Raw genomic sequence first — 20,942 nt, forward strand, 5'->3', positions numbered from 1 at the left:
CTCTCTTGAGCTTTCTCTGGGGATGGGGGTGCAGAAGCTCGCCTGGCTGCCCAAGGAGGGCTGTTTTGGAGCAGTTGGGTCGACTTCCTGCATAACTGCTCCCCTGATCCCTCCTTTTGGGGGCGGCTGATAGGATAATGGATTTGAGTCCACACACCTGCCTCACCGAAAGGTTTTTTTTTTTTTTTTTTGAGGCTCAAAGTCAACGGTGTATTAATTAAGGGGGAACAGCTGCTACAGCAGTTCTTATGATAAGTCAGTGACAAATGGCCGTGTTTACCTTTTTCCCAAGCAGAGTCTCCGGAAGGTGGCCTGGAGCTCCTGGGTGGACGTCCACGGGCGAGATTTGTGGGGTATACCTCTCCCTCCCTCAGCCCTCAAGCTTCTTTATTGGTGCCCCCCGAGTCTGAGAGGGCCGTTTGTCACCGAGGAAGACAGGGCTGCAGCTTGCGGAGCCTTGTAAGGGACTGCGCGGAGCAGCAGAAACTTCTCAACAATGGCCCCCACCCAGTGATGCCCTCAGACCCCTTCCTCGGGCAAATCCCGCCACCCCACGCTGTTCCTTCTGAAATCAGAGTCGCTGAAAAGGGGGCTTGGCCCTTCAAAGCTGAGAAAGGGTGCAGAGTTGAGCCGAGACGCCTCGCTCGGGGCTTTTGTGCCAGGCGCTCTCTACCATAAAGGAAGAGGCTGGACATTGGGGGCCTTTTGTTATTTCTTTATTTTGATCTCCCTCCTGCTGTCCAAACAGCATCACAGAAATAGAGCCTTGCGTTAACTCCCTTCTCAGCTTAAAATGAAACACGGCAGCGCGAAAATCTTGTACTGAAAACCAGAAAAAGGAAAGATGGGCTCATTTTTTTCTGAGTTGTGTTTCTGGGTCCTTGACTATCAATTTACCCACCGAGTTTCCAGCTAATGGGAGGATAGCAGGATGGCGCTCACGTACCAGTAGGACCTGTGTAGACGGGCCGGCAGGGTGGTGGAGCAGCCTTCCTCCCAGGCTGAGAAAACGAAGGCCCCACCGCAAGGGGTGAGGACCCCCAATGCCAGCAGCTCACCCGCTGTGCCGCCAGGGTAGAGGCAGTGCTGGTGGAGAGCGGCAGGACCCCCAAAGCACTCCCAGCAAACCCCTGCCTCCACTGCAGGTGGGGGACCCCCACGTGTCCCCCGGACTGTGCTGTTCTCCCCAGTGACCGGCCCAGAGGAGACAAGTCTGCCATCTATGTCAACCTCCTGCCTCCCAGGAGACACCATCAGCTGCCAAGAGGCCTCGTCCAACCTCACCCGCCTCTTCCTTCCTCCCCCCTCCCAGGGCTGGTGCTGAGCACCTCCAGAAGCCTCTGGGGTCTCGAGGAAGGCAGAAATGGGGCAGGAGGAAAGAGGCTCTATTAGCCCCCACTCCTTGCCATCCACAGGAACCAGGCATATATCTTGCGAGTTCACCCTGCAGGGTAGGTCGTCACACCGTGTTATAAACGTGGAAACCAAGGCTCCGAGGTATGTGGTTTGCCCGAGAACCCGTCACAGAGAGGCTGCTCCCACCTTCTCTTCCAGCTGACCTCTCCCGGGCCAGCGCTTAATGACTCAGGATGTTGCCTCTCCTCACACATTGCTTTGAGGGGAGAGGAAGAGAACCACGGACGAGAAACACATCCATTTTTAATAAATAGTTTATTTATCCAACAGTTTCAGCCCTGACAGTGAAGCCTGTCGCAGTCTCTTCTTCTGGTTGGAGCCTGATTATGAGACTGTTGCGTTGCCACGGAGCCGGCGCTCGGACTCCGGCCCCGCCGATCACCCAGACATCAGTGGAAATGAGAGAGAATATTGCTCAAATGAGAGAGACTGGCGCTTTATTAAGGAAACAAAAAATACCAATAAGACCAGAGAGAGGTGCTTAATGCCTTTTGGAGGCAGCTGTTCCGTCTCCTCGGCTCACCCCCTCTCCCGCCGGTCGCGGACGAGAACTTGTGGAGATGCTGCTCTGATGGAGAAGCTCCCGGCCCTTAACTAATAAGGTCCCCGCGGAGGTTTCCGGAGGTCGCTCCGCCTGTTGGGGAGGCTCTGGCGGGCGGGCGAAGGTCCGCACAGCGGGGTCGCTCCCGGTGGCCAACAGAGGGAGGAGATGCGGCCGCACCAAGCATACTGAAACCACTGGCTGAAGTTCCCGCCAAAGTGCGCGGGGTGGGGAGGCGTGGTCGCCGTAAACGAGGCAATCTTCGCCCATAGGAAGTGCGAGGATCCCCAGGTCCTGGAGCGCGATCCAGTGATGCGCCGCGGCTGCAGGCCTGGACTGGGGAGGCCGCCTCCGGTGGGGCTGCCCAGATGGGGGCTGGCGGCGGCTCGACCCTCCTCTCCGCTCTGGGGGGCGCATTGTCGCCGACTCCAGGCTCCTCCTGGGGCAACCCTAGCTGCTCATTCCTCCCGACCTGAGGCCCCGTGTGCCCGGGGCCGCGTGTCTAGACAGTTCTACAATACTTGTTCTAATTTCTAGCACCTTACCCCTCCGGGATAAGAGGCCCAATCCAGCTAGAGGACAGGCTTTCTCCCCTCACCCTTGAGCTCCACGTAACACCCCCCGAAGGCACATGACCAAGCTGCTCCCCAACCCCTGCCGTCCCAGCCACCACCCCGACCCACCTCCCACGGGCGCAGGGCCCACCTCCCTGCCGCGTGCTCCACACACCCAGCTGCACACTTGCTCTGCAGGGGCTCATGGCTGCTGAGCTTTTATCTTTCCATGAAAAACCCTTCTCCCCTTTCTGCCAGCAAAATGGGGCAGAGAGGATCGGACCAACGCAGAGGGCAGCTGCCCACCTGGCCTTTCGAGGAAGCCCACGCTTTCCTTCTGAAAGCTCGTCTCTGAAGAGTCTCACAGAGACACCTTTGGAACCAGGGTCAGGAGGAGGGTGATAGTCAAGGCAAGTGTGAACTCAGCACCAGCAGGATGGTGGCCCTCTCACGCCCCTGGAGGGGACTGGCCGGGGACAGGCTGATTGGGAACAGGCCCCGCCCAGGGTTTATCGCTCTGAGTCAGAGAAGGAAGAGGGCTTAGTCCATCTCCACACCAGCATGTCTTCTCCGGCCACGCGGTGGGACTCTGTCTGGATCCGGGATTCGTTGGAGGCCAGGAACTCCACGGCCCGGTCCCAGACCCGCTTCATGCGTCTCCTGCAACGAGGGATGGGGGTGCAGGCTCAGCAGGCAGGCGGCGCCCTTGGCCGCTGTGCCCAGCGCTGCCGAGAGAAGCAGGCTGGTCTCTGGATGCCCTCTGTACAAAAGAGGGCACAAAGCTCCAAGATCCCACACAGAATTTATCTGCGGGAAGAAGAGCGGTCAGGTACTAACTGGACTCCTGCAGAGGAGAGAAATTTCTTGGGTCCCCGAGAAATGATTCCTCAACATTCTCTGCTCCAAAAGCGTTCAATTAAAGTGAGCTGAAAGGGGCTGGAGCACCCCCCCCCCCCAAGGTGTCCAAGTGCGAAGACTCTTGCTGGGACCCATTACTGCTACAGCCCAGCCGGGCGGCACCCCCCTCCAGTGCAGGCTGCATTTTAATGCCTCATGTGGGCTAATTAAAGAGTGGCCACTGGGCTGTGGAGTCCAGACTCCACAGCACTTCAGGGGATGGGGATGAACTAGGCATCCAACCGGGGAGGCCAAGACGCTGGAGCTGCTTTGGAACCTGAGCCACCAGGTAGGGCCCCTTCACAGACACCAGAGTTCCTGCTCTGCCAGATCCCTGGGGCCTTGCTCCCCCTCGGACAGCCCCCTATTTCCTCATTCCCCCTCCAAACTAGACAGCAAGATTCCAGGGCAGTGGGGGAGGGCTGCTTTGACACCTACACTTCGATGAGCCCCGGCTTCCTGTCTGACTGCAGACCACTCCCCAGCGCCCCACACGTGCAGAGCGAATATGGGTACGTGTGGAAGCAGGGGGTTCAGCTGGCAGTGCGCAAATGGAGGGAAACTCCCAGGGTGGCTCATGTGTCAGGAGGCAGAGTGGGGCGGTGGGGCTTTCTTCCCGGGGGGTGAGGTCCTGCTGCCAACCAAACCCCACGGCTGTTCAGCAGCCCCCACCTGGCTGGTCTGGCCCTGGCCACCCAGGTCCTGGGGGCTGAGCCCCTCACACCGGGTCCCTGAGGTGGGGGGCACTGGCACTGTGTGGGGGCCGCGGCCTCATCCCCAGCCCCCTTCCCAGGCTGCCCGTTACCAGGTGATTACAAGCCACCCCCGTGTGCCTCCCTGGACAAGCTCTTCCCATCTCCCCCAACCTCCCACAAGCGGGCCCTCATCCACAGGGCAGTATGCCCACGCAGGGCCCACAGGAGCCGATGTGTCCTTACGAGTCAAGAGCTTGGCTACACTGACCGGGAGGCTGAGCCTCCTGGCTTCACGCACAGGGGTCCAGACTCTGCGGGCAGCTGCCCGCCTGCAGTCCCTGCTGATGCACAGGAGCCGAGGTGTGGTGGCTCAAGCCCCCGATAAGCTGCAGTGCCACTTCCTGCTCTTATTAAAATGACTGTGCGTGCTGCCCTTTGATGAGGGCTCAAGTGCTCTGTGCTGCCTCGGTGAGGTGGGAGGCCACCTCTCTGACACCCTGCTCCCCTTTCCTTAAGACCTGCCACTACCTAGTGGCAACACATCTTCCTTATGCATCTTGTCTTCTTTCTCCCCAGAACCAATGCTCCAGCAGGGCAGGGATTTTTGCTTCTTCCTCTCCCTGTCTCCGCATGACCCAGTAGAGTGTGGCATGCAGTAGGTGCTCAATAAACATTTGTTGAGAAAATGAATGAATGATGGCCTCTCTTGAACACAGCCCCTCTGCAGGGCAGTGGGATTATCTGTGTTACAGCTCAAACAGGGCATTGCCCATGGTCACATGATGATGAACTCTGATGGGTCCAGGAATCAGGGGGGAGTCTGGATCTACCAGTGGCCTCCCCTGAGAGCTGGAGGGCTGTGTGGCAGACTCATGCTGGGGACCAACAGTTAGCACAAGCCCCACACCATGGTTGGTCTGCTCTACGCTTCCTGCCTGCCACTGTCCCGGGGGTGGGGTGGGCATGAGAGTTATTAAGCATTTTCACGTTTAAAAGGGGCCCTTAAATGCTCTACTCTTCCAGCTCCTCTTGGGTTGAGAACGGGGTGACCTCGACCACAGAGCCTGGCACTGGGAACACAGAAGTGGCACCAGCCCTGGGTCTCTGAGCAGGTTCTTAACCTCCCGGTGCCTCAGTGTCCTCATCTGTAAAGTGGTGTCCTCAATGTACTCCCTCCAAGGGCCATGCTGAGGGTGGAGCGAGTGAGCTGCACCTGTGCAGGGCTCAGAGCAGTGCCCAGCTCACAGTGAGCACCCAGCAAGGGTGAGTGCTTAGCACCATCCGGAGAGGATGGCATTTGGCCAGAGACTGTGGCAAAGTCTGAGGTGACCCCGCAGTGGGCCCTACTGGCTGCCTCCTGGGACTCTGTCCCCCAACTCTACCCTACTCCTGGTTTTGTCAGGGATCTACCCAGCAACCGCAGCCCATTTGGAAGGTGGTCCTGGAGTTGTGCATGACAACGGCCTGCCACCCCCTCCCATGAGCTGTGCACCCTGGAAGCTGACCCCATTCACTGCTGTGAAACCATGTTTCCAACTATGTGAGTGTACCTTTGTGCATGGGAACCAGACCATGATACCTTAGATAAGATGTGTTTCTGACTGTACACCATGGTTAAAAATGTTTGAAAAACAATCTCTTCCCCCTTGCCAGTGACTGATTCAAGAATAGACAAGTAACCAATTCTGGCCAGCGGAGCCTCAAAGAGGTGTGTCCCCGGTGGCTTCTGGGAATGTTTTCCCTTGCTCATGAGAGCAACAGGTAGCCCATCTCTCCCCTGGTGGTTGTTGCAAGGCAGGTGTTGCTCCGGCTAGCTGCTGGCCACCATCCTGTGACCACCAGGAACTCCAGCCAGCCAACAACATCCAGAGAGCAGGACCATGAGAATCACAGAGCAATGGAATCAGAGCCCTTAATGTTCTGTGCCTGGACTTCCATTCATGGAAACCCATCAGGTCCTTCCCTGCAAAGCCCCGTGGGGAGGGGAGGGGTCGGGTCCTAGGGTTGCTCCCCAAAGCACCCCAAAGCGCCATCTCTACAGAGGAGCGGGACCGTGCTTCTGTACCTCTTGTCTGCACTCTGCCTTAATAAGCTGATGGCAAGAGGTGTGGATGGCGCCCCACCTCTCGCGATCCTGGGGCTGAACTGCCCCCCTCCCCACATGACTGACTCGAGGCTCTGGGCCTCCTTCCGCGGCACTCAGTGGGGTCCGACCCGGGTCTCACCGGCTCTGTGGCGGGATCAGGGTGTCACGCACGTGTAGGATGCCCACGTATGGGTAGCGCTCCATGTCCTGCTCCCAATCCACGTAGTGGTCCTGGACCACATCTGCAGGACAGAGGGCACTATTTAGGGTGAGGACCCTCTAGCAGGAGCCAGCAGCCCTTTCACTGGGGGCCACGCACCTATAATCTTCTTCACCATCTCATACATGGCCTGCTCTTCCTCTTCCAACTTCCGCCACCGGTATTTCAGGAGGATCAGGAGCCCCCACAGAAAGGCCAAGCCTGGGAGGGAACACAGCACTGTTAATTGTGCACACCACCTTCTCCGGCCAGGCGCCCACTGGCTGTCTCACTAGGGCAGGTCACTGCGCTGGGGGCTGAGGAGGTTTGAGTACCTACTGTGTGTCAGACCCAGGGCTAGCAAGCAGGAAACGAAGGACTGGGAAAAGCAGAGGGAGGACAGGCTATTAAGTGATCATCTTCCTCCTGCCGGCTGTCTCCACAGAGGCCTCCCGAGCCGTCTGGATCTCGGCTCCTCCCAACCTCATTCTGGGCTTTCATCTCCTCCCTTGTGAACCAGAACACGGCGTTTCATACATATATACATGCCGGGCCCTTTGTATTCCAGACGCTGCTGCCGATAATGACGTCTGTGCCTGCCGGCGTGGCGGAGGGAGCCGCGTGCACGCCCAGACGGCCTGTGATTTGTAACCCAGCTCTCTCTGCAGAGCTGGTGGTTTCTGTGTCACGGCCTTTGGCCTTCAGAGACACCCCGAGGCCTCTGCTCAAAGGCAGCCCCTAGTGTCGGGAGACTCTGCTTTGCCGCTCAGCACCCTGGGCCTGCCTGCTTTCACTGGGCGTCTGTAGCTCCTGAGGAGGTGCTTACATTGTTCAGGGAGTAAAATTAGGCCAAGCTCCTGCTGGGTCTCCCCCTCGGAGTGACCTGCGGTCTGGGGTGCCGGAAAGGACAATGCCCACCTCCAGCCCAAGCCAGCACCCTCTCGGGGATGCTGATGGCTCCCGGCCCCAAATCCAGGATGTCTTCTAGTTATCTTCCTGCTCCAGCCACCCAGTCTCCAAAGGGAAAGACGACCCGGGGCAGAGGCTGACTGGTTCACCTCCTCAGTTTCGTTAGACAGACCTCAGGTTCACTAGACAGAAACGAACTCCGAGAGACCGCATCACCCATGCCCAGAGTGTGGCTGAGCTGGGCTCCCGGGAGGCGCAGTGGGAGGGGCAGGGTGACACAGTGATGGGACTTACACCAGAAGAAAATGAGCACATTGGTGACAGCCGTGAGCAGGGCGCGGCTCAGGCGGCAGCCGACACCCATGCGGGGGCGGGCGGACTCCAGGCAGACCACCTTGTCCACCGTGGTCACCAGCTCGGACGGGTCTTCCCCTTTCAACCTGAAACAGGGCACAGGGCTGTAGACACGTTCAACAGCTCTGAGGAGCCGCTGTATAAGCCTCACCATCAGCAGCAGGAGGAGGAAGGCGGGGCTTTGAGGTCTCCGCTTGCTTATAAAAAGGACTCGCTATCCTGGATGCACTCTTTCCAGAAATTTCCCACGTTAGCTACTTAGAAAGAATAAAACTTTAAAGACGGCAGCAGGCTTGAACCCCTGCCGCTGAAGTGACGCCTCCCTCTGTTCGGCAGAAGATTAAAGTGTAAACTGGATGCCCCCCTCCCAGCACAGAGAAATGGAAATGTTTACGGAATCACCGGCTTTGTGCAGCACGGCAAGAATGGAAACAGAGTCTGGGAGGGGGTGCCTTTCCTCGGTGATGAGGAGGCACATAAGCTGTTTACGTGCAGAGACCATGGGGTGCCGCGAGACTCAGGAGCATGAACACCGCCAGGCTCCTGGAGGCCAGACCCCAGCCCCAGAGAGGAGGCGTCAGGAGGCGCGGGGACGCTGCCGACACTCCGCCTTCTGCCGGCGAGGCAACAAGCTCCCGGCCTGGATTGCACAGCTGAATGGCTGGTGCCCAAACTGTCCGGATTTCTCATGACCCACTTTTTTTTTTTTTTTAAATTTAAGTATAGTTGATTTACAACGTTGTGTTAATTTCTGCTGTACAGCAAAGTCTCACGACCCACTTCTAACACTGGTCGTGGGCTGAGCCAGGCTCAGCTCCCCACAGGCCACCCTCCTCAATGTGAAAAGGCAGTGTCATCATTCCTCTGCGTTAGCAGCTTCAGTGCACGCTGCCAAGGATAAAATCCGTGTTTTCTGCCTTTCCAACACACAGGAAAATCGCTCAGCCACTCAGGGAAGCTTCATTTTTTTTTTTTAAGCCAAAGAATTTTAATCGTGCCATGCATCCAGTTATCAAGTTTTAGGCTGAGCTGCCCGAGGGGCTTCTGCTGGATGCACTGCTGATGGAATCAGTAATTTGCGTAGATTAGAGAGGAAGAGAACAAAACCCTAGAGTGTGCTTTAACATCAGCAGCTGTAACCTGAACAGAGACCCCGACAAACCCTGAAGGGTGGGAGGGGGCGATGAAGCCAGTGTCTCTCCAGCAGGGGACTCCCGTATCAGGCAGTGGCTGGTACCCACCCACCCCTGGGCCGAGCAGCCAGACAGGGCCTTTCAGGAGGGTGAAGGGCACGCTGTCTCTGCTAACCGTGCTCACCAGAGACAGAAACAGGTGGAACTGCCCAGCTGGAGTAAGACCCAGTCTTTCCTTTTGCAATTCCCATACTGAGTGAAACCAACATTCAGAATCATTTCATCTACAAATGAAAACTAGCACCAAGGAAAGGAAGTGCAAAAAAATGCCATCTCCAGCAAACCGTGCGGGGCCCGTGAAGGAAAGGGGCACAGACTGAGTTACCTGAAACAGGTTTAGCTGGACTGCCAGGCGATCACCCTGACACCTGGATTTTTGTGTCTCATTTTGAAACTGCTCCTTACACTGCATTCCTAATGCCTCTCCTTCCGCTGCCCAGCTTCAGGCCTGGCCCAAGATGACTTGGCTGGGAGACCTGCCCTCTACCTCCCGGCCTGAGACACCTTGATGGGCGATGACAGGGCCTCAGGTGCTTCCGGACGCCCCGCCCACACTCACCAGATGCCCACGTCCTTGTTACTGTTCAGTATCCAGGTCAGTGCGGCTTCAAACTTGGCGGAGGAGCTGCCGGTCACATTCTGTGGGAGGGGGCGGGAGATTAGTCCTCCATCTGCGCGGAGCAGTTGGAGCGATATTATTCTGCTGCTAGATTAAGGAAGCCCTCTCCATGTCCTCCGCCTGCCCCAAAGCCCTGTTCTGTTAAATGCCCAGCAAGCTGGCAGGAAGGAAGTCTGTAGCTGACGATACCAGGGAAGAGGCTATAACCAGAGCAGGTGATGTGGAAGCACACACAGGAAAACAATGCAGGTCTGAGACAGCAGAAGCATGTAATTTTCTCAAGGACTGAAGCACCAGGCCAGAGAGCTGGCAGCTCATCTGCAGTGAGATGAAAGAGTGTCGGGGTGGGGGCCCTGCAGCCAGTCCCGGCTGTGTGGCCTTCGGCAAGTCCCTCCCCTCTCTAGGCCCCAGGTTCCTCATCTGTGAAATGAAAATTGGACGAGGTGACCCCTTAGGTTTCTGCCAGTTCCAAAAATCTGTAATTCTGTCATCCTGAGGCCACACCGAAAATCAAATGGACTCAGAGCAACCCAGACGGTAATCCTGAGGGGAGAGAACGACAGGTTAAATGTCTTAAGGCTGCTGAGAAGGGGGGAAAAATGAGGCAAAGGAAGGGCAAGTCACAGGGCCACTTAAAGAAGGGGCAGCGGCAGCAGCCCACACCGCTGGTCAGGGAGCAGCAGGTCAGGAACGAGCTGCGGCAGGCCTGGCTCTGGTTCACCGCTCACCTTGGGCCCAGTCACCCCATCATTGCCTTAACTTAAGGTAGCCTAACACTCAACTGAGTTAAAACAATTTTTTTTTAAAAAAAGAGAAAGCAAACACAAAACAAAACAGGAAAAAAAAAAACGCAGGTCTTGAGGGATCAATACAAAAGCACCAGGACCTCCCGGGAACGGAGCGCACTGCAGCCTACTTACTGCTATATATTCCTGGGCTTCCATTACAGGAATGCATTTGCTTTTTAGCTTCTCTGGATTTCCACATTCAAAATTACCTAGGAGGGAAAAAACACACATTCAAATACAAAGAAGAGGTGAAGAAGATTTACCCTGAAACCAACTAAAAACTGCAGCAAAAAAATCAAGCCATCAGCTCTGATGTGGAACATGTGGCCCGGCGGCTCCAGCTTCTGTGGGGCATCTTCAGTCTGCAGCAAGATCAAAAGCCACTTAGCTTGGATCGATTCCAGATCATTAAAGCCTGACCTGCTAAGCAGTGCAGTGATTTGCATTAAATGACTAAAAAGCTGCCCAATAACAAGGTCTGTTTGCAACTGATCCCTAAAAGGATCAGACAGGCAGCTTCGGAAGGCACTGGGATGGCACTATAAATAAACGCAGCCTAGGAAAAAAGCAAGGCAGGGAGGCTGTTGCATTGCAAGGATTTTGACCCATGACACAGGCAGGTGACCTAGAATGCCAGGTTTTGAGGGGCCCTAGGGAGGGATGTCCAAAATGCTCCATGGAAGAAGGGGTGTCTATGTGCTGGGGCCCCGATATGGTGCTCCAAAGCTCTCTTCTGAGCACCCTGGGTGGCTGGCTCCCACCTAGGATGGAGCTGGGAGCCTCCCCCTTAGTCCTGCCCAGGCTCCCAGGCCTGGCCCAAGGCCCAGCCCCTCTGAAAAGCCCCCAGCCCTAGGAGCCTCTTGTTTAGCCAAATCGGCTGGACTTGGGGCCCTGCCACAGCCCTCGGCTCTTGGTTACCCACGGTGGCTCACCCACCAGGTGCTGCTTCACCACTAGACCCCTTGGAAGCAGGGACAGTGCAGGGCTGGGGCCGTACAAGATCCTTCACCCCCATACACGGCCTGACTGCCCTTGACCTGGCACAGCCTGGGGGCTGCGATGGCCAGTCTGTGTGTGTGCTGGGGAGGGAGTGGCTGAAGGTAATATTTAAAAAATCTTGAAATGAACTGAAGCCTGCCCCTCACCCCCTAACACAGCCAAATCCTCCTATTTCAAAGTTGATCTCGTCCTTCTGGGTCCCCTGAGAATCAGCTGGCTTCTCCCGTGCTCCTGCCCCACCCAGATCACCCTGCCCTGCTTAGGCCTTCCAGGACCACTGCCAAGGTCTCCTGGTTTCCTCCTCTCCCCTTTCTCATCCATGTTTGGTCAACAAAGCTTTAAAATGATTCTGCTTGAATTGCCACTGCTCCACTCAGACTGCTGGCACAGCTGCCTCCCTGGCACCTGGCTCTCCGTCCATCACCCCCTGCTCAGAAGCCTTCCCGGCCCTCACTGCCTTCAGAAGAGACTCCCAGTGGCCTGGCAACCATGGCCAGCCAGGGTGGGACTCAACTGGCCTTTCCAAACTCCATTCCCTCTGTTTCTCCTTCCTCGTGAAGCGGCTTCCATCTCTGACCCTATAATTTCCTGCCTCTCTGGCCCCACCTTTCCCCCACAAATACGTAACTAATTCCACCCGGGCTTCAAGGCCTGGCACAGATGCCACCTCCCCTGTGACGCTTTCCTGACTACTCTAGCTAAAAGGCATTGTGCCTCCCAGAAGTTCTGGCCTCTTGGTTCTCATCCAATGGTGTTTTATACCACTCAGTGGTCAGGGGGGTAGGTAGCCTATCTCTTCTACTAGACCACAGGCAGCCTGTGGGCAGGATTCTGGGCTGAATCGCCTTGTGTCCTGCAAAGGCCAGCCAGTGCCCTGTCCATAGCTGACCTCCAGCAGGAGGTAGGGGGAGGGAGTATGGCTGAGTACAGAGCCTGCACGGCCCTGCGGCCTGTCTCACTGAGACACATACCCTCAGGGCTGCCCCTGCCTGGCTTGTGGGAAGACAGTGGGTACTAGGCCCCTTGATGGCATGAGCCAGGACCACACAAGGAGGGTGGGATGGAGGAGAACTGTCTACTAGGATCCACGGTTTAAGAGCAGAGCTTCTCGACTTTATATCCTGGGGGACTTAGTAAAATTCAGACTTTGATTCAATAGGTTTGAGATGGGACTAAGATTCTGCATTTCCAGTAAGCTCTCAGGTGACACTGATGTTGCTGGACCTCGGACCACAATTGAGTCACAAAGGTTTCAAACACCCCCTCAGGCCAGAATTTATATGCCAAGCATCTGGGCCACAGATGACGGTGATGCTCTGAGCCCCAACTCCTACCTCTCCTCCGAGGAGCTCTCAGAAGCCTCCCTGACCACCCCAGTCTCCCAGCAGTCAGGAGGGAGGAGGTGGCAGAGCTGAGGCCCACAAGACTGGCCCTGAGGACTGAGGGCCCAGTACAAGTCCACTCAACCTTGACTTCCCGGCGACAGCCTTAGACAAGGGTTGGCCCTACAGGTGAGAGGCGCCCCTTGAACCTCCCACAGACTGACGTCTGGTTCTCGAGTCGAGTACACTTAACACAGGCACAAGCCCTGAGCCGTCACCCACGTCATCAGTGATGTGGAGAGCCTCCTGGATGCCAGGTGTCAGGCAGGACACAGCATAATGCAGGTGCCATCTCTGGCCTCAAGGAACATGTTTACCAAAGAAAACAGTGGGGGAGCCTTCTGGATGGAGGAGATTTCAGGGGGGGCATCTAGAGAACAGCACTTGGCTTTCATTTGGTTAAGAAAAGACAGACCCAAGATCATTCAGTCAGATGGGGAGACGGAGGCCCTGAGATGTCAGGGACTTGTCCGGTGTCCCACAGCCAGATGGGGACATGGGACACCAGGGCCCAGGAGGGCGGGCCGGGCCTGAAGGTGCTTGGCCCACCGCTCAGACCGCTCCACCTGCAGAGGCCTCTACACCGAGCTGGGCCGACCACCTGGTACAGGGAGGCCCTCCAGGTTGGGGGACCCAGACTCTGAGAATACCTGAGGCCTGGGCCCTTCCAGTGCAACACGGACCCCCAGAACATTAGGTGGGGGCCATCCCAGAGAAGGGGGCACATCTGCTAAAAGGCCTATGCACGTGCCAGGACCCTTGGGATCCTTCAGGAACCTATGCGTTTTGTCCAGATGCAAGGCTTAAACAAGATGCGTCTGTGGGGAGGCGGGGAAGGGGAGACTGGGCTTCTGAGCGTGTCTTCTGGGAGATGACACGGCATCTCAGCCCACAACCCACTCTTGGGGACTCTTGGGCCTCGGGAGACCTACTCACCCGCTTGGATGGCCAGGAAGTTGTACAGCTCGTGCAGCACCTCCAGCAAGGCCGCCTTCTGCTTGGCCTGACAGAACTGGAAGGGCACGGGACAAGCAGTCAGCAAGGAGGGGTGGGGGAGGGGGGCCTGTCTGTCTGATTTTACCTGTTCAGCTACACCGTCAAGGACTCAACAGCAAGGTACACCTCATACTTTAAAACAACGACAACAAATTCTGCAAAGGGGTGGGCCCAGGGATAGGGCCGATAAATACTGGGTTAACTGACTGAAAAGAACACCATAAAAGCAGAGGCAGATGGACAGCAGACACGGTAACTAAGGGTCCACCATCCTGGAGGCTCCTGGGCCTCTGCCCCGTGGTCCCTGTTGGAATAAAGGCCATTGGTGGGGCCGTGGAGCAGGGGCGGTGTGGTTGTGGGGAAATGCAGGAGCCCAGCCTCCTCAGAGGGAAGAGCCAACGCTGCACGATGCAGTCTGGTCTCCCCCGTGGGCCATTCCTGTCCGTTTCTGGAGAGCCAAGTGTCTACAATCTGCCTGTGCATTGTCTACTTTATGGATTATCTGATGCAAATGTTTAATCTTAGACTGCGTTTCCCTGGAAATGGAAAATTTCGAGCAATCTTGCAACTGTAGGGAGAAAATAAATGTCACCTGTCTGAGAAAATCAGAATATCTGCACATTTACTCCTTCAGCACCTGTAACAGTGGGGACACCGTTTTGCTAGACTTACTGGATGTGGAACATTTAAAAAAGACCGCTCTTCCTTGAGAGTGGACGACAGACCGGGTGCCATGCCGAGTGGTCTATATGTGAGGGAGCACTGCATCCTTGCTGCACTCCTCACTGTACCCCAATTTCTCAGGCGAGGGGTCCAGGGTTTAGAGACCTTAAGTGGGCCACCAAGAACCCACAGTTCATAGTAGATGGTGGAGCCACTTGGAGTGTGGCCAGTCGACTCCAAGCCCCCACCCCTCGAACTCCAGGCCCCTTCTGGGTTGTCACTGGGCAGAGCCTGCACTGGAAGTGGAAGGTCTGGGTTCTGGACCTGGCTCTGCAGCTACAGAAGGAACCAGGGTCGTCTTCCTTCTCGGGGCTCATTTGTTGCCCTGATCTAATTTGGTTTCTAACAGTCTCAGAGGCCAAGATTTGTCCCTTCACATGGCCTAAAGACCCTAAATGCCTTTACAAGGTATGAAATGATGCGACCAAGATTTATGCACATGGCTATAAATGTCCAGAAACAACTGACGTGCCTCCTAGTAGAGTTAGAAACCCCAACTACTTTTTAAATGCTATTTAACAATATGGGAAAAGTTGATAAATAAGTGTCAAATGTAACTAAATACACAGAGATCCCAATTCTACAGACACACATACACAGAGAGATAAGGTGAGAAGGAAATGCTCCCAAAACGTTAATGGTGATTATCTCTAGGTCTCAGAATCACGAGCGATTTTTGTCACATTTTTCAAATTTTCTAAATATCTATTATTGTCGCAACCAGGAAAAAAAAAAAAAAAGCAGTAGCAATTAATACTGTTCCAAACTCACAGACATTTAGGCAAAGCAGGGCTGATATCACCTAAAGGACAGAAGGTACCAGACAACGAGACAGCCTGATTAAGACAACACACCCACTCCCAGCCCATCCCCAGGGTTTCAGCAGGACAAAGGCAGAAAGAAAAACAGAGTCACAGTCAGCTGAGAAGGGAAAGAATACGTGTATCTGAAACCCAAATGCCCCTCTGGGTTCTGGGTGAGCTTGAGCCACACAAGGGATGAGACTCAGCAAGAAACTCACCCAAGCTGAGAAGCACCTCCCAACCCGCCTGTTCCTGTGTCCACCCACCATGAAGGCCAAGGGTACCCAATAACATCTCAGCTCAACAGAGCCCAACACTGCAACCGAAGGGAGCCTGTGATGTCGTGGCGCAGGCCCTGCCTGTCTGTGCTCGCTGAGCAAGTCTTTAGCGAGGACCTGGATGGTGCCCGACTGGCTCACTCAGGTGGGGCCGGCTGCGTCCAGCGCAGAGGAGCACCCCGGAGCTTATCTGTCATTCCGTCTTGGGCCTGATACACTCAGAGGTGTGAAGGACCAAGAGACAGAAACCAGGGAACCCGTTTCTAAATAAAAGACAAATGAAACTAACATCACCAGAGAAGTCTTACGGAAAAAGTATTTTTGGTCCCCGTTTTTGTTTTCAGCCTTCAAAATTCTAGTTTCCCCTTCTGGCCATTTTCTGGGCCACTTCCTTCAATCATCAACTGCAGTTTTTATGATAGAAGGCAGATTATAATTATTATGAGTCTGTTTTTACAAAACAATAGGGAAGCAAAGACATCTGGTGGATGAAAGCAATAAATACGTGTAATAAAAACACGCCCCAAATATGACACAGCAGAAGCCAAAGGGAAATAAAACCGGTTGTCTGCGTCAGGATGCCCCTTCGTTAACACAGGTAAGAGAGTCAACGCAGGGGCCTGGAAATGACCGTGGGTGGTTACTTTCCCAGCCCGCAAGCTGCCAGAGATGTGCACTCAGGGCTCAGGGAGGCCAGGCGTTGCACACTTAATAATTAGACTACTGAGTCATGCCCTCTGGCAGCACGAGGCCCCTCCTGGCAGGATTTATGACCTGAAAATGTACTGCCTCGTATCTTCCCCAGACTACCACCTGCACCAGAGCACCCCAGCTCCTCGGTAATGCTGCTTTCATGACTCGTAAATGGATGGGGCTGCTCACCTTCCCCAAATATTATTTGTAGGGAACATTAAAGCTTCATAAAACAAATCTATAGACTAAGAGGGCTAACTCCACTTCAGATGTGTTTAAAACAACTCCCTGATGACGTTTCAGATCAGAACAGCATTTTCAGAGCCACAGACGTCCAACTGGAGAATGTGGAACTGAGAACCTGGCCTCCTGATGCTTAAAAAGCTGCCAGCCCTTCCTCCTGAAGCGAGGGGAGCTTGTGAGGTCCCTCGACCACAACCTATTGCATCCCCCCAGATCGACTTAGGCAGAAGATTAAAGTCCTTAATGCTGCGATTGATGGGAGAGTTCCCGTGACAAGCCGGGGGTTGGATCTTGGAAGGTCAATTCTGTTTCAAGTACTCCTTCACTGCCACAATTGAGTCTGACACATACATCAGGGAACACTATATGACTCTGATACATTACAGGAAGCACTCCTGAAAGCGCTCCTATCATGATCTTTTTGTGGGCAAGTTTACCTCCTGATAGAGGCCAACATCCTTGGGAGGAAGAACAAAAGCTAGAGAAACTCAAACTCACCTCATCTGTTTTTGTCTCACAGTCCACTGGCAATAATTTCACTGAGACCAAGAAAAGAAACAGAGGAAATTAAAAGTGCGGGTTGTGGGAAAGGGTACAAAAAGGGATCACTCTCAAAATTCAGGGTAAGTAAAACATTACCAACATAAGGGGGGGGATTAGAAAGATGTCATCTAAATGAGGCATTTTAAAAATGCGGACAGTAAAAAACGTCAGGGGTTCTCGGTCTTGGATTAGGGACTAGTACAGCTGTGTTCTAATCCCAGGGGAAAACGATTAGCCACCGGATAGTAGATAACTATTCACTTAACCACTCTGAACCTGTTTCTTCATCGTAACATGGTGTCACTAAAGCCTTCCTTGCTTAACTCAGACTTAGTCTCAAACAAGACAACACATATGATGGTTTTATAAATTGTACACGTTATGTTAAACAGGGATTAATACTATCATGGGAGGGGAATTCCAGGTAAATCCCAGTATCTATCCAGGAGCTATTGTCTTAAAGCATCTCAGCAGTGAATACGACAGTATACCGTTTTTTGATGTCACCAATGTAAATAGTTATAGTTAGTACCAGTACAGTACCATGACACTCCCGGGACTGCTTAATTTCTCTAGCAGGTGGGTTAAACTGCTCTCATAGTCAAGAAATTATTTGGGTGTGTGCACGAGCCTGGGATCCTCGTGCCCACAGACTTGTTCATACACCCAAATATCCATACGCTGCAACAGCTAAGACATGATTTAGCCTTTCCCTGCATTTTGGCTGTTCCTGCTAGGCGTGGAAAGATGTGGCCTGGGCTAGAGGCTGGGAATAGTATTAATCACAATCATTCTTTGCAAAGAATATTAAAAGTCAGTGAACTAGAGTCATTTTATACTTAAATTTATAAAGAAATGGTCTTTGTGCTGTTTCCTATTAGCCTAGAGCCCAGAATTATGGAAGAAGCAAATTTTGCTTTTAGGAAACACGAACCCTTAACTATTCGTTAACATACTGTATCCTGCAGACTTCTTGTTGGCATGTCTTATCACGGAACTATCTGCGGACAGAAGCATGGCTGGGACCATCCTTGAGTCACGGGACCCTCTCTTTTAACACACTCCAAGAAGGTGCTGCAGTGATAAATGCCATCACTTACATCAGTTTAAACTCTTTAAAAGGCTCTTCCACACCTGTCTCAGAGGCAGGGCTAGTATAATCCTTTGACAAATGAGGGTCCTGTGGTCCAAAGAAGTGGAGTATGTGGCCTTTTTGGTGCTGCGAAGTTGGGACCCCAACCAGAGCCTATCTGTGAGCCGTGACACCTGGGGTGCCTTCAAACGGGCACTAATGTGTGAAAGAGCAAGAAATCAAAAGGGAAGAAAGAACTCAAAAGCAATGGGGGTGGAACTTTAGAGGAGTGTGTCAGAGGGCTTTCTTTGGAGAGGGAGAATAAAAGTGACCACAGAAAGACTGCTTCCAGCACGTGGTTGAAAGGGAGATTAGTAGGGAGGGCTAGGGCAGAAAATGAAAATAGGACAAAATGAAGGAATCCCAGCCCTCTCCTCCCATAACTGGAGGAAGAAAAGTCAAAGTCTGGAAGGAAGAAGACGGCCAGAGACATCTGACAAGGCCCGGGAGTGTTCAGCCTGGTGCTGAGAGGACCGGGGCGGAGGGGTGGGGTGGGGGGGCGGATTATCCGGGTGGACACACGCGCGCTCAAGGCCCTCCCCTGCGCCGGCCCGGGACGTACTGTTGTCCTCCGCCTCCTGCGGCGCCGAGGGCTTGCCCATCTTCACCCAGAGGATGCCCAGGAAGACGAGCAGCAGCCCCAGGCTGGCCCAGAGCAGGAGCCGGGAGAGGTAGCGCTCCAGCCGCCGCCCCACCTCGGGCCGGGCCCGCGCCGCGCCCGCCTGGCCCGCTCTCGTCGCCCGCAGGCCCGGGCGCGGGTCGGGACCGAGGAGGGCGGAGGACGGCCGCACCGGGGCCGGGGACGAGGCCCACCACCGACGGACTCCGTGGCCGGGGCCCGGCGCGGCCCTGTCGAGTGGCCGGCAGTCCTCGTCCTCCTCGGAGCTGCCCCGGACCGAGGCGCGGCGTCTGAGCGGCGCGGGGCGGGGTGGGTAGGCGAGGCCGCGGCCCCTGGACCAGGAAGCGGCGGAGGCCCCGATGTCGCCGTAAGCCCCAGAGGTCGCGTAGGCCGGGCCCGAGGCCGGCGGGGAGAGCCAGGGCTCCGACCGCGGGGAGGACGCGGCGGGCCGGGGGCGAAGCGGAGCCTCCTCGCGCAGCCGGGCCTCCTCGCGCAGCCGGGCCTCCTCCCGCAGCCGGGCCTCCTCCCGCAGCCGCTCCTCGCCCCTTGCCCGGGCCTCCTCCCGCAGCCGCTCCTCGCCCCTTGCCCGGGCCTCCTCCCGCAGCCGCTCCTCGCCCCTTGCCCGGGCCTCCTCCCGCAGCCGCTCCTCGCCCCTTGCCCGGGCCTCCTCCCGCAGCCGCTCCTCGCCGCGCTGCCGGACCTCGCCCCGCAGGCGGCGCAGCTTATTGCGGTAGACGTTCCGGGTGGTGTCGGTGATGGGTCCTGGCTGGAAGCCCAGGGCCTGCAGCTCCCGCCGCAGCTCCAGGTCCGAGAGGCCGGCCATGGCCAGGACGCCACCCCCGCCTGCCCCCGGCGCACACCGGACCCGGAACTGTTCCCGCCGACAGCCGCGGCGGAGCAGGCGGGGCCCGCGGCGGAGCAGGCGGGGCCCGCGCCATGTTGAGAAGGTCGTTCTTAATCGCCATGTTGAGAAGGTCTGAACCGCCGTATGGGCGGCCATGATGAGGAGGTCAGAATCAGCCTCCAAGCCTGCCATGTTGGGGAGGTCTGAGGGTTTTTGGCTTTTTGTTTTTGTTTTCCTTTTTTATTTCCCACCTTGCTCAGTCCTTCTCGTCTGTAAGAGCAAGTGGTGTTTACCTCTGAATCTTCCTCCCCTTGCACAGTCCCTGGCACGTGGGAGGCACTCGATAAAGTCATGTTGATTTAATGGATGAATTACTTAATGGTAAGAAAATATTGCCTGCCATATCAGTAAACTAGGGATCTAGCCACCACGTTACAGCCACCCCCAATGATGAGCCCCGAGGGAACTCAAGAAGGAAACAAGGGATGCCCGCCATCTAGCAGCCACTTCCCACAGTGCAGCTTGAGGAAACTGGTTGAGAAAACAGAGGATACTGGCCCCAGATAGCTGAGGTGCATGTGAAAGAATGGTTTAAGTGAGTTCTTCCCATAAGTGCATCTTATGTGCACATCTTAAGTGCATCTTCCCATACATAGAAAAGTGCTAAATTCCTTAACTTGAGTTATCTGGTTTTCTTTTATTGACAGTTATCTTTTGTTCCAACTACCTGGTGTTATTGCAAAAACTCCTATATATCCCGACTGCCCCTCTTCCCCTTCGGAACCGTTTTCTCATTTTCTCAGTGTTATCTGAGAGGCTGTCTCCCGGGCTTGAAGTCCTAAGAATGTCTGCTGAATAAAACATAACTCTCAACTTTTAAGTTGTGCGATTTAGTCGACAATGGTGAAAGACAGGCACTGCCGAGAGTGGGGAGATGGAATCCTTTGCCTCTCTCTGCACTTGGGGACCAATGCGTTCAGGGAAGGGCTTTGTTTGGGTTGTGGCGTAGACCCCAGGCATGCTCTGGGACCTGGTCTGAACTAAGGTCATGGTCGGCAGGCCTCTGTGTTTTCCTGGCTGTTCACTCACTGACATTGAGCCCCAAGGGGCTGCAGGCCCTGCCCTTGGCCAGGTGCTGGCAGGAAAGGAGCTCCCGCCAGAGGAGGACACTGCATCCCATCGTGGGGGCAGAAGAGGCAAATGCCCTTGGGCTCTTAGGGGCAGTTTGAGCCCGTGCGGGGAGGCCGTGTGGCCGGATGGTGGGATTTTCATAAGGAGAGATAGGTAGGAGAAGACCCCAAGATGTAATCTTGTGTCACCTGTGGATTTAGGTAGGGGGTTCTTGAATCCAGACTCCACCACTATTAGACGTGCGATCATATCCAATTAACATTTCTAGCCTGTTGGCCAGTAAACCTCATAGGATTGCTGTGAGG

General features: G+C 55.1%; 1 protein-coding gene across 4 annotated transcripts; it reads right to left on the reverse strand.

The window, feature by feature from the left end:
- Window positions 1-1,831: 1,831 nt before the first annotated feature.
- Window positions 1,832-20,315, reverse strand: LEMD2 (LEM domain nuclear envelope protein 2). 4 transcript variants are annotated; one of them, XM_032648406.1, is made up of 9 exons: window positions 19,363-19,520; window positions 16,867-16,907; window positions 13,569-13,644; window positions 10,384-10,460; window positions 9,404-9,483; window positions 7,592-7,737; window positions 6,509-6,610; window positions 6,329-6,431; window positions 1,832-3,171 (listed from the first exon to the last, which is right to left on the reverse strand). In XM_032648406.1, the coding sequence occupies exons 4-9, from the start codon at window positions 10,405-10,407 to the stop codon at window positions 3,021-3,023; spliced, it is 606 nt and encodes a 201-aa protein (XP_032504297.1). In that variant the 5' UTR covers window positions 10,408-10,460; window positions 13,569-13,644; window positions 16,867-16,907; window positions 19,363-19,520; the 3' UTR covers window positions 1,832-3,020. The 4 variants fall into 4 exon arrangements, with proteins under 4 accessions (XP_032504297.1, XP_032504293.1, XP_032504294.1 ...); XM_032648402.1 differs by having other exon boundaries at window positions 1,837-3,171; window positions 18,606-19,571; XM_032648403.1 differs by having other exon boundaries at window positions 3,033-3,171; window positions 6,329-6,448; window positions 18,606-20,026.
- Between the last annotated feature and the right edge of the window lie 627 nt (window positions 20,316-20,942).

Source organism: Phocoena sinus, chromosome 11 (assembly GCF_008692025.1).
Source record: "Phocoena sinus isolate mPhoSin1 chromosome 11, mPhoSin1.pri, whole genome shotgun sequence".
Classification (NCBI taxonomy): Eukaryota; Metazoa; Chordata; class Mammalia; order Artiodactyla; family Phocoenidae; genus Phocoena; species Phocoena sinus.